This window comes from Mesitornis unicolor, unplaced genomic scaffold (assembly GCF_000695765.1).
Source record: "Mesitornis unicolor isolate BGI_N332 unplaced genomic scaffold, ASM69576v1 scaffold10028, whole genome shotgun sequence".
NCBI lineage: Eukaryota > Metazoa > Chordata > Aves > Mesitornithiformes > Mesitornithidae > Mesitornis > Mesitornis unicolor.
In genome coordinates this window covers 16534-30103 of record NW_010201191.1, presented here as the reverse complement: position 1 = coordinate 30103, position 13570 = coordinate 16534, and the positions used below count along the sequence as shown (strand labels likewise).

General features: G+C 43.6%; 1 protein-coding gene across 1 annotated transcript in view; it reads left to right on the top strand.

Annotated features, from left to right (window-relative positions):
• The window catches only part of FAM219A (family with sequence similarity 219, member A), a 35693-nt gene that overhangs the window by 20315 nt on the left and 1808 nt on the right, over positions 1–13570 (top strand). Inside the window, exons 2-3 of the mRNA XM_010189989.1 lie at positions 9143–9245; positions 13416–13496. Coding sequence (XP_010188291.1) covers positions 9143–9245; positions 13416–13496 — 184 coding nt within the window. The remainder of the gene's footprint in view (positions 1–9142; positions 9246–13415; positions 13497–13570) is intronic.

Sequence of the window (13570 nt, the reverse complement as noted above, 5' to 3'; positions counted from 1 at the left end):
CTCTTCCTTCCCCTTTCCTGGGGAGGAAAGCAGTAAGTATCACACTGCAGAGCAGGAATCTATCAAAGCATGGTGGTGGGGTGAGGTGTATCCATGCTTTCAGCATGTTAACCAGCCTGGTTGCCTATCTCCATCTGCTTTCATTTATTAGATAGCAAATACGGAATTCTGTTCGAGATGCATAGGGTTGTAGAAATCCAATGCTGCAGATGGTGAAACAGAATGGATCAAATATATGACATTTTGCTACTAAATCAAAGCTAGAAACAGGGCTGTGCCTGTCAGCTGCAGTCCAGTCCTGAGAACAGGAAAAGTTCAAGGATCTTTTCCAAGCAGAAGGCTGGAGTCAGTGAGCTGCTGGTTTCCTCCAAGCTCGCATGCTGCCTGTGGCATTAACACTTCTGTCCTTACTTGTTTTGGCTACTAGATGGGAACTCAACAAGTCATTCCAAGCAAGGTCTCTGCTAACCAGTGAAAGCTTTTCCAATTACAGTCAATTAAATCTGTTCATATAGGCTATAAAACATGTGCTCTCTGCCATAGACCAATCATTTAGTGTGTATTTCAGACTCATGCAAGCATGGGCATTTGATTAAGTGTGTATGCAGTTCAAGGCTACTTATATCAGATTCTATTCAAGTGTTTTTTTATAAAAATACGCATTATATTATGATCTCCTGTGTAACTGAAGGCTGTGACTATTCAGCTAAGCAAGGTTATACTGTTACTCGCCTAAACACACATCACACTTACTGCATGCATCAGTGACCTTAATGCTTCTTCACAGAACATCAGGACCCATAACAAATGTAATATGGGCACTAATATTAACTCAATTTTTCTGGAAGATTATGCCTTTAGTGTAGGTGATGCTGTAAATGAAGAGAGCTGTTTAGATGAAGACAGTTAAATTGCACTTAATAGAGTCCTTTTTTTTTTGTTTGCTACACCATACAGCACAGTCAAGTAAATGACTTTGACTTAAACCTGTATTCTGATCAATAGAAATTAGGGGGCATTTGCAAAAGTTCTTTCCAGGTGAAATAGCTTAATTCTCTCTGTCTCTTTAAAACATGTTAAAGGAGCAAGTAGCTCAGTTTTATGGATTATGATTTGTAGAGCGCAGTTTATAAACTGACATTTTTTAGCTGGGCTTGTCAGGATGCAGACACTTTCTGAGATATGTAACTTCGTTTTTCTGGCTGGCAGGAAAAATATTCTTTGAAAAGTACAAGAAAATACCTGATAAATCCCTTTCTGAAAATAAATGTGAAAGATGAAAAAATACTTTTAAATAAGACTGATGCTGTTCATATATTCCAGTTTTGACAATGATGAATGAAATCTTTATATGCAGTATTTTGCAGCCATTAGGAATAAAAGTCTCAATCCTTAAAAATTAAGTGAAAAAGCACAGGCTGAATCACAACAAAATGTCCTTGTGAGCTGGGAAGTGCGACAATAGATGCCTTTGAAATCAGTACAGAAGGATGTTCAAAGATGAAGAGGGATGAATTGCTGCTTGCTGCTGCCGAGTTGCAAGCTGTCTAAATAAAATGGCTGCAGAGACAGCTCAGGCAGAGGACTGGGAGCTGGGAATCCCAGTTCTCTGCTCTCCTGCTGCCCCAGGTACTCTGCATGGCTTTAAGGTAAACCAGTTAAATGGTGTCTTGCAGCAGTAAAATACAGCTTACAAAGATGACTCGTGATTATATTGTGCCATGAAGAGGTAGAATTCTGTGTTCAAAATAGTAAGTTTTTTCCCTAAAGGTTACAGCCATAGTGTTTTGTTTGCTAACTGCACTGGATGCCCTGCTCTCCTACGCATCAAAGCCCAGGAGTGGATTTAAGCAGAGCTGTTCCTTCCTATAATCACACGAAGGTCAGATAAATGAGCTTTGGGGCTGGGATAGCGTGTCTAGGGGATGGGGGCATGTCGTTGGAACATAAAGTCACTTTTGGAGATGCATGCAACGTAAGTAGATGATAGCTTTGGTCGGAACCAGAGCACTCATTTACCTGTCCTCCTTGGTGCTAAGGAAAAGTGTGGCACTTCAGTTTGGTGTGCGTTTTCTGAAGGGAAATACATAAAGTAACATCCGTCAGGCCATCAGAAACCCTCTGTAACTTGTGCAGGCAGCGCTGTAGGTGAGCGTTAACCCAAAATGAGCCCTGCATTGCTGTGCATGCAGTGCACTGACTGCTTGTAGTAGTAGGTCCTATACGAGAAGGTGAGAGCTGCATCCTTGAGTAAGATATGCAAACATTATCTTTGTGCTCCCTAGGTTATTTACCAGTTCTTTATCTGGTCAGGCCTTCTTGGGACCTAGAGGAAGCTTAAAACCACTCAAAATCCATTGATGTTTGTGCAGGCTGCCACGCCAAATGGACAGAGCAGCAGCCAAATCAGCAAAACATAAGGAAACATAGCTACTTGGTTGCTTAAAACCTGGTCCAAGTGGGACCTCGGAAGACACATTTTACACCTGCTTTTGATAGCCAGTTCTCACAATTAGATGTAGTTCACTAATTTCCCCAAGTTTGACTGGGTCAGGAAAAATAACGTACTTAAAATACTGTCTCTTGTACAAGTTGCCCAAGTTGGTAGTTGGATGACTTAGCTATCTGATCCTTGGTTATCTGAACAGTCTTTTCTGAAGCTGGGTGAAAAAATCCTTTTCAGATGGCCTGTCCTGAATAATTAGTGCTGGTGCTCAGTGCAATCAACTTGAAACCGTATTCCCTGTATTCAGAGCAGAGAGCTGGCCACAGATAGATCCTTTTTGTTCCTGCTACCACTGTTTAGTAAAAATCACTTTTCTTTTGCCTTTCTTCCCAGTGCAGAGAGGCACAGCCATCGGCTCTGCTAATGCCACTTGCATGGTCACACTTACACTCTCTAAACCTCCCCAGGAAGCTCAGCCCCCAGTGGGATCAGCATGGCCCCAGCACACAGCATTCTTATGCCTCCTTTTATGTACAGCTTGCAGGCAAAGCCCCTATTGATGTACATGCCCTGAAATCCCTCCAAGAAGTGACACAGCTCTCACTGGCAAATACTGCCTGTCAGAGGTGAAAGGTAGCGAAGGTTTCAGTGTTAACTAGATGCATGCTAATGTCTGTGAGCTAAATGATTCAAGTGAGCTGAAGCTGGAACTTGGGCTGATGTGGAAGTTGTAGTCAGCACTTTGTTCTTTCTCTGTCAGTTTGCTCACGACTCTGTTGATCATTCAGTGGGATGTGAACAGACATTAATTTTATTTACTGCATAATTTAAATTCTCAGCTTGCTTGAGAAGGTAGAATTCACCAGGGAATCACTGCAGTCCTCAGGCTCTGAAACAAGTCTCAGCTGGCCACAGGGGACAGATACATCCCAAAATACAAATACATCCCAAAATCTCATCTGATAGAACTTGAAAATGGGAAAATACAACTCTGTCACACTGGATTAGTTTCTCTTTGTCTTACCACTGCAGCAAATCCCATGGACTCACACTGCATTGTCCTCATAGGAGGAAGCTCTGTCTCCTCCTGGTCAGGTAGGTTCACAAGCAATTGAGTTAGCAAGGTTCAGCCAGTGGCTCTCATCAGAGACAGGAGCAGTCAGTGTCTGTGTGCTTCCAACCCACTGTGCAAGGGAAGCAAATCAGCTTCCTCTGCCACTAAATGGCAATTGTGCTGATCAGGCTGCCTCAGTTGAGGAGGATGTACCCACTCAAGCACTGTGGCAGTGAGAGGCAATGGCATCCTAAACCACTTTCCACCCACCACCATCTGACCACAGCTGGAGTCACTCACTATCTTGGGACAAATGGAACCATGAATCTGGGGGGTCTGACCCCCCAAATAGCTTTTCAGCATAGTAAAGGGTGATGGTCACCAAATTTCTGGGTTGTTTGCTTTGTCTGATGTTGCAAAAGGAGCAGTTCTACAAGAGAGTGAAGCATGCAGCGACTTTTGCCATTTCTGGTCTTGGGCAGAGTGGAGGCAAAGCCAATGACCCCCTACATAGTCTCATGTACCAAAGAAGCTGTGCAGCATTTCATTATTAAGAAACAGGATAATGTTTTTTAAACTGATTATTATTTTGTTTAAAGCCTGAAACTAAAGGAATAATTGTAAAGATTTATTCAAGTCTGGTTTTTAACATAGACACAGTCACGTTAAGTCCATTCTGCTTCACATGCTCCATTACTATGTTCTCTCATCATAAAGCAGATAGATACATCCAGTCAGCTGAACAGGTAACCATTTTAAATTGCACTGAGTAATACAGTAGTGTCTGAAATAATTTGTTAGAATTCGTTAGTGGGAAATTCAACCCCCTGTCATCTTAGACATGACTTTCTTTAATGGAGGTTCCCTGTGGGAGCTTGCTCCATTTGCCAGCATGTAATTATTTGCCTGTCCTCTGACACAGCCTCTTTGGCTGTTGTCATCAGTAGACCTTACCTTGAGACAGCACTTGGAGCAGATACTGAGTGGCCCAGATAGGGTCAGCGAGCAGAACAGGATAGTGTAAGGCTAGCACAAAGGTAGCAGCTTGCTCATTGAGCATATTAATATTCTTTCTTTAAGTGATTTTAACATCATAAGGGGACAAAGTGTCTGAAAGATGAAGTGACAAGGTAGCCAAGAAAGGAGCAGTGAGATGTGAGATGTGGTGGTTGGCAGGTCCAGATGAAAGGCTGTGCCACATGCTGTTCAGAGCAGTGTAGTGATGTCAGAAGGGTCCTGGACCTCCTCCTCACATACACATGCACACATGAATGCACACGTGCCACTTCTTGTGCTCCTCTTCTGACACAGTGTCCAGGGTTAGCTTATGTCTAACTGGTGCAGCCAAATTCCCCAGGGAGTCAGGCTGACAGCACGGCTGTCTGTGTTTTCCAGGCTCTTCACTGAAACAGAAGCTAGTGCTGCTTTGGTCCACTGAAGCATGCAGCCAGGTAGATTAACCAACAGCGCAACCCTGCTAATGATCAGACAGGATCGTCACGCTCCTAACTGAGCATACTTCTTATTGTCAAAAGCACATGCAGGCTGCTTCATGCCCCCAACCTCCTCTGCTCTGTCTGGAAAGTTAGTGGATTTGGTTAAAGCTGTCTCTCCCTGAACTGTACCAGCCCTGCTGTTACTGCTAATGATCGCCTGTTGGCTCTGCAGGCCATCACACCTGTACTCAGAGTGTGCTCAGTCGCCCACCACCACTTCGTGGGAATGGGGATAACAAACCATGAGTGTATTTCACCAGGCACCTATGATAAAAAGTAGATCAGCCAAGTGAAATGAAAGCTAAGCAAATTCAAATACTTGCAAATACCATGTAAAGAGCATTGTTGGAACTCTGCTGTTATACTGCTCTGTTACTGCCAGTAATCAGTGGTTTCTCTGAAGTAGCTGGAGAGCAGCCTTGTCTCATTGTGGCTTCTCCATCTCCAAGTCTCTGTCCTTTACCTCTTATCTGTGCTGTATTAGCTTTTCATTGGTCATCCAACAGCAAACTCACCAGACACAAAGTAACTAGTGGCTGGAAAACAGAGTCTTCTGGGATTTTGTTTGTTCTTGTATGTCCTATTTTCTCTTTATTTAGCAGGAGAGCCTGTTAACCCTTTCTCATTCTTCCAGTGTCCGAGTTGCTCAGAATTAGGCAGTTTTGTAGGATCAGCATCAATTTTCCATCAAGCTGCATTGCCTTCATGGAAGTTCATTGCACGTAATGAAGTACTGCAGGCAGCGCAAGCAGTCACAGACATGAAAAGCCTTTTCATATCTAGCATCGACCACCAACTGCTGAGGACAAAGTATGCCTATCCCCTCTGGTGGGACTATGCCCTCAGTGTCTCAAGCTAAACAGTGGCATTGAGGTTAGGGGAGATATGGGAACCAAGGTCTCATCTAAGTCCAATGGGAAATACTTGACATCATATCAGAGAGTGTGGGATGACTCCAAAAGAAAGAGCATCTTAGCTTTTTGTTCCCTGAGAATTGCCCAGGTGCGTAGTTGCCAGGTTTCAGCACAGAGGTTGGCACAGCTGGGTCAGTGGAGGGTTGTGATCTTAGAATTCATGCTCATGTGGGTGTAGCGTCAGCCAATACGGCGCAGACTTTAAAGAAAAATGCCATTTACTTATCAAGGCTGGATTGTGGTTCCTTCTCACCTTGTCTTTACTGTTCTGGTTATGTATCTGCTTGCAGATTCTATGGGAACTACTTTAATTTGTGAAATTACAGGGTTTTGGTAAAATGTCAGACCCTGAAAGCAACATCTTCAGAAGTGCCTAAATCAGTCATATTTCTAAAAAGAACTCAAGTACTTAGAGTTTGGGAACCTGGCCTTCAAACAAGTGCCTAAGGACAAAAACTGGATGAGCTGGAAACCTGGGAAGGAACTTACTACCTAGAGATGGGATTCACAAGCTTCACCTGCTACACCAGGAGGAAGCACCATACATAAAATGGACACTGAAAACCTCCTTCCCCCATTCTGATGGACCTGATGGTTGGTGTGCAAGGCTGGAGTTTATAGCCCAGAATTACTGCAAGAGATTGGCACTCAAAAGCTCCCTTGGGTGATGGTAGAAGTAGCACTAGTTTATAATACTTGTAAGGCTCAAATAGTGTGTTACTTTGCCTCAGAGCCTGAAGTGACTCATGCACATCACCACCTTCCAGGAACTTGTCCTAACACACCAGAGCTGAGCAGGCCTCCTGTTCTTCTTGGTAGTCATTGCCTTTTGGCCATCAGGGACTCAGGATTCGTAGTATCCGAGAGGGAGATGAAATGTTGATTCATGCTTAAGAAATTTGGCTGGAGACGCAGACATGGATGTTCCTATGCGCTTGGGAAGGTTCACTCCAAGCCACTAAATAAGAGAAGAAAGGGGTTATATAGGAAATCTCGTGTCATTCAGACCCACATGTTGCAGTAGCATTCAGTAATAGCATAGAAATAGTCATGGAGAGACCTGGTGGAGGGAAAAGACACTTAGCAAGAGTCCAGATTCATCAGGCAAATGAGTAATCTGAGTTGGAGAAGAGCATTAGAGCTTGTACTGAGCAATCGATAGAAAGCAGAGAGTGACGGTGCATTTAAAAGGCTCAGGAAAGCCTTAACTACTACCTTGACAGAAAATGAAACCTGTAACCCTGTTTCTGAGTCAGGTGCCCTTTCTGAATTATACAACTTCCTAAAGTATTGGCAGATTGTCTCAGCCCTCTGTATGTGTGGTCAGCACTGGAGCTTCTGGCGTGGATAATCATTGGAAATTGGTTTGTATTTAAGGTTGTAAACATTTGCCTCCATGAAACCCCGCTTTATACCTGTGTCTGAATAGAAAAATTCACATGGCTTGCAAAATACCAACCATTTATTCTGGAGGCAGAGAAAACCAATGCATTTACAAGTTCCAGTTCTGAGAAATTACTCTGATAAAAGGTTTTGACTTCGATCCTGTATCTGTCTCTTTGTTGCTCATGCCAAAGAGAGTTTTTAATCCGATCCTTTTCCTGCCTAGTTCAATGATTATTTATTCACCTCTGCTATCAGCAGGAGCAGGGCTGGGCATGGTTTGTATGAGTATGTACTCTTCCCTGCAAGTTCCTCAGCCGTACCATGATATCCTCACCATGATATCTCAGCATCTCTGCTGCTTACTTGTCCCTCAAAAAAGGCATCCTTGGACATGTGTCCACCTGCTCTTACCTGTGTGGAAAGGACAGGGATGGCCCATCTTGCACTTGCACACCGTGGTAGGCACTCCGCCTTCCCATGACAAGTGGGAAAAGGTGCTTTAGTCTCCGAGGGGAATAAAATCTGCAAGAGGAAAAATACGTCACAACATTTCACACACCGCAGGAAAAGCAAAAGGAAAACAAATTCACTATTGTAGTTCCTCAGCCAGCAGTCTGGTAAACCCCTGTTACTCAGGCATGACTCAAAAGTAGTTCCCAACACTTTATCACACTCTGGAGAATGGTTTTAATCAAGCACTTTCCTGCCTTGCTGGCCCCACTCTCAGCTTTTCCCGGCAAGTATTGCCTGGCATTGAAGGAAGAGATTGGGGCATTTAGCTCAACTTTTGTGGCTAATTGCTAACTCAGCCCAACTGATTTCCCACAGGAGACAAGGAGGGACTTTGGATCAGAAAACTGAGTATCAGTTGATATGATAACCATCGTACACGGGCTACTGTCCCTGCCTGAGTCAGGTCTGTATTAATACAGCACAGACACTGCATACCTGCAGAAGTCTTAGCTTTTGGACCCAAATTCTAGTTGTGATCCTGTGGTGAGAAGTTATTAAAAGAAATAGTCTCTCCTAAAGAAGCTAATTTAAATGCCTTCTTGTACTGAATACATGAAGAAAGCTTGACATACCGTCCACATTTTAAGATACATTTCAGCAGCAAGCAGAACACAGTCTGAAAATTTAAGCAAACAATATGCTGTTTAAAAATACAGCTGCAAAAAGTTTCACTTTTTTTTAAATAAAGAAAGCAAGCTCCCAAGAATCAATGTGAGATAAAAGAGAAGGACACACAGGGGACACCACAGATTGCCAGGATGAGAAGCAAGGAAGACAGCAACACTTTCTGCTGCAGGGTGTGTTAGTCTGGTGAGTTACCATCTAGGAAAAGTGATAACTCAGGCCTGGTGTCAAGCTAGGCTGGGCTAACACTAACTGGTGTTGCTGGTCTGATGGAAACACTTTTCTATCCCCTCTGGGGCCCTTAGGCAGCAGCCTCAATAGGAGGATAAAGGTAAAAGGACAAGTTCTCTTGCCCAGCACAAAGCATAGTCTTTGGGTCCATGCAGCAGCTAGAAATAAGGTTTCTGCTTTTTGTCTGCCCAAGCTGGGTCTCATCCAGAAGCTCCGTGACCATCTTCATGTAGCATTGTCAACAAGCTGCTGTGAATCAAGGTACATTAGTTTTAGCCCTTGGTGACCTTGGAGGCAATCGGACACAGCTCATCCAGCCTTTGCAGTGGCCCTCCTTGAGAGATGGAGAGCTCACATCCTTTGCTGTTACTTCTGCTATGTGTTTTGCTGCTATCAAATCAGAGTTTCTGCAGCTGTATGCTGGCCCGCCAGGCTGTTGCCCTAATTTTGCTTTTCCCATTTGTATCTCATATTGCAGAGAAGCAGAGGGAGCTGGCTCGGAAGGGATCCCTGAAGAATGGCAACATGGGAAGCCCAGTTAATCAGCAACCCAAGAAGAACAACGTGATGGCACGAACAAGGTAAAGGACTGGAAAAGCACTCAGCTGTGTTCTAAGCTTCTCTTATGGGGAGGGAATCCCTAATGGCCTTAGGATGGACAAGGACGATGTTCGTTGCCATGTGCCTACTGTGAAATGCTTTGCAAGAGCAGCAGTCACCCTTCCCAGAGCTGGCAGGCCCAAATGCTCTGTGTTGTGTTGCATCCTTTACTCTGGGGAGATGCAGGGACAGCTGAGCCCAGAACCCGTGACAGTGCAGCCTGCAGGAGGCAGAGGCGGCCCAGCCTGCTCAAAACCTGGGGTTTGATATGACTGCCTCCCATGTTGTAGGTAGAGTCATGTAACACATAATCTTGCCAGTGGGAGAAGTATGATGCTGCTTCATGTAACGCAAACTGGTTTAAAGCTTAGTTCTGCCTTTGCTGCTTTTATCGCAGTAGTTCCCCTGCTCCTTTTTGATGATGACCCCCTTCCCCATACTGATGGACTTAATAAGTCTTGTTAATAATCCATCTCTGTGTGCTTTGCTATACACCTTCTCCCCACTTTGAACAGCATGGTCATATTTTGCTGAAGCTGCTTTGGCACATCTCTGTAGTCAGTATCTGACAGTGCTACAAACTGCTGTAAACAAAGACATTCGTAGCTGAATGCTTTCTTTAAGAGTATTTCTATTTTTGCCGTCCAAGCTTCAGTACACTAATGTATTAGTTGCTAGCATTCAGGAGGCAGGAACCCCCCTGAGCCTGCAAGATTGCACACTTTGCATTCTACAAGAAAGGTGGTGGGTTTTAGTGGAGGACCTAATTTAAAATGACAGAAGAATCTGTGTGAATGCTGGGTGTTTCATCATGAATGGGAAATTTGCATAGATTACCATATATTAGGTAGAACTGGAGCTGCAGGTCAGAGCCCCTCTGTATGCAACACATCTAACAGATGAGGTTCCTTGTTCACATTAATTCTCAAAACCCAAAATAGTAGCCATAAATCATGCCAGGACTCTGTCAAGTTTTATTTGTAAGTCCTTGCAATGTCAGTAGAATACAATGCATTGCTCCCTACTCTGTGTTTGGTTGTTGAGACCATATAAAGGAGTCAGGCCTTTTGTGGCAGCAAGAATTTCAGCAAATGCTCTCAGCTGGGTTTTCCACACCCACTGTTTCTCCTTGTCTTACAAATACAAGCTGGAAAGACTTGGTTTCTTTTGGCTATAAGCTTCATGCTAGCTTCCCGAGAGGAATGGTAGTAGACTTGCTGTTTGAGAGATTTAGAAACACTGAAATTAGTGGAGGACTATAAGAGAGAGAAGATGCAATAAGTGCAGTGCATACATGTAGAATCAGTGACTTCTGCTTGAAGTTTTTGTTGTTTCTGAGCTGCTGATGGAAAGAAGAGTGATTTGAATGGGGAAGAGCAGAGCAGTGACACCTATTGACAAAAGCATTTTAACAGCCAGGACAGTTTTATTTCATCTGTGGACACCTGAGCACTGTTCAGAGGACATGTGGAGCCCTCCACAGCCAAGCTGCTGGCAGTAGGCTTGCCTTTCTTAGTTACTTTTCACACTGCTTTTAGAAGCATCCCTTGGGATCTACAAAACAGAGTTTTGCAGCCATTGCTTTAGTAGCAGATGTAGCCAAGCTCAATTTTTCCCATATGGCTGGGAGATGTCTGGCACAGGGTCCCACTGGCCCAAGTCCTCATCTCCCTTGGCTTTCTGGGAACCATGCTGCACCACAAACACAGCCCTAGTAATACCTCAGAGTGGTTTGGTCTGTCTTGCCACAGACAGGGCAACCCCAGGAAGGCAGAAATGCCACAGGCTTGCTCAAGCAGCTTCTTTTCACAGTATACTGGCTGCAGTATAATAGGAGACGCTGTAGTGGGAAATTCTGCAAAATGTCTAGGTTACAGCTGTTCTTTAAGACTCAACTGTTGGCTTCCTCTGGTCTCTGCAGGAGGAGAATATGCCAAAGCCATTTCCCACTTTTTAACAGTTCTGCTGTTCTCACTAAAGATGTTTTGTTTCATTTAGGCAAACCACATTGCCCCTCCTAGTCTCTATTCCACCTCCTCCTTGTACCCAAAGGCTTCTGTTCTTCTGTATTATCTGTGTCAATTCCTGACATCCATCCTCCAGTACCAGGTTGCCTTCACCATTTGGTCTTCTCGTCGGGTAGGGGCATAGCCAGCCTTAGAGGTGAAAGGATCTGGATGCATAACATGCTTATGCTCCCTAAGAGCAAATAGAACAAGGTTGGGGTGATGCTGGCACATTTGCTACAAGCACAGGCAGAACCCGCAACACCGTCCTCACCAGTTGGGCACAGCCAGATATTGCAGTCCATTCTGAGGGTAACCTAAACACATTTGTGTCACAACATATTTCACATTAAGTGAGCAAAACCACTGAGAGAACAAGCCTGTAGTGGGACAACTGTGGATGAAAGCAGCTAGACTGCTACCAGGCTTTGTTCCAAGGACAGTAAATGCAAAAATAAGGGCAATCAGGATGCAAGGGAAAGACTCAGATCAGGGGCAGAGACATTATCACAATTTCTGTCTGTTGAAGAAAAATGGGAGTTCTGCGTTATTAAGAAAAAAGACATTACTGAAGAAAAAGCTGTAGTGACTTTTTTTAGACAAATAAATAGCACCACAAAGTGTTCTTCTAGATCCCCTGATAGTGCTTTGTTCACTCAAGGTATAGTAACAATGATCAGTGAATATACATGGAGCAGTGACTTGAAAACTGAAGAGTGAGCATGAAAGTCAGCACTTCTGATATCTGTATGGGCAAACTGCTGCTGCTAGATCACAGCTTCAGTTCCAGGCATCTTTGCTTCTTTGCTTCATTCCTACATGCTTTAGGAGCAGAGGGATGATCCCAGTGCTATGAGAAAGGGTATTGTATTTTGCAAGTGGATCCCATTTTCTCAAGTCCTCTGGTGCAGCAGGTTGGAAATGCTGCATCAGTTTAAATGTTAATTTCTTTAGTCTTGTGTTTCAGTGAGTACAGTAAGAAAATACAACTGGTCATGAACCTATATATTTGCTTTGTGATAACATCTGATATATTTTACTCTGAGCCTGCCCATCTTCAATGTGTGGCAGGCCTACTTATTGCTAAATTTTTAATGGCTTCCTGAAATTTTCTAAGCAGAAGCAGAAAAATATTTCAGGTAGGTAGAGAGTAGTTGGAGCATGGATGAGATGGATTATCATCTTTAGATTTATGTTTCCCATACTTTTAGTGAAGCATCGTTGTGCTTCATTGTGTGTTGTTAAAGATCAGTTCTTCATTTGGGAGAAAACCTGAGCTAACCCACTGAACAAGGAGATTTTCATCACTCTTATGGTTCCCATCTACTGAACACAGAATCTTACTCCATTTGCTCATTTTGGTTGATCTTATTTTAAATATGAACCAAAGTCTTTGTGTGATTTTGTGGATGAAGCAACTCTGTTGTGAACTAGGTACCATTGTATTAATGCATTTTCCTTATCCTAGAAGTTCTGAAGCCTGTATTCCATTTCACAAACTCTCTCAGGCAACTAAAGGTGCAAAGTCATCAACAACCTTTGTAACACTTCTGATGAAGTGAAGTCATTATAAAATAATGGGATTCAAAAAGTGGTAGTCTGACTAGCCTCTTACACTGCAACCACCAGCTCATATTTCTGATATTACTAAATTTAGGACTGAGACCTCAGAAGTGCTGTGTTGTGGGGGCTGGGTAGAAAGACCAGATCCCTGATTTCCAATAGTACAACAGTAGCAGCAGTGATCCTTTGCCTTCCATTAACCTCCATCTCCTTCTTCCTCATTGGTAGTGTCAGGTACTCATTGCTAGGAAAAAAAAGGTGCAACACAAAAACGAGCAATCCAATATGACAAGAAGTGCTAGAAGAAAAGGTTCACCAGAGTGAAGTGTGGAGTGTCCCCACTGTTTTTTCTCCAGGGAGGAGCATGTTCCCAAGGCTTGTCCACAGTTCATCCCTGTGAAACTGCTCAAAGCTACCCAGAGACACAGTCCGCTTCCTCTGAATTGCACCCATCTAAACCTCTTCATCAAAAAAGGAGGACTTGCAAGGAAGTGAAATGGGGAAAGACTATAGCTTTGTCCTATACTATGTGTGGTACTAAGCTTTACTGTGTGGTTAACAGACAACATTTAATTATTTCAGGCTCGTCGTTCCCAATAAGGGCTATTCGTCATTAGACCAGAGTCCAGATGAAAAGCCACTGGTAGCCCTGGATACGGACAGGTATGCAAAGTGTTAATAAGATATATATTACCATACAAGCAAGTTTTCATGCCAGAGTGCAGCACTGAAGCTAA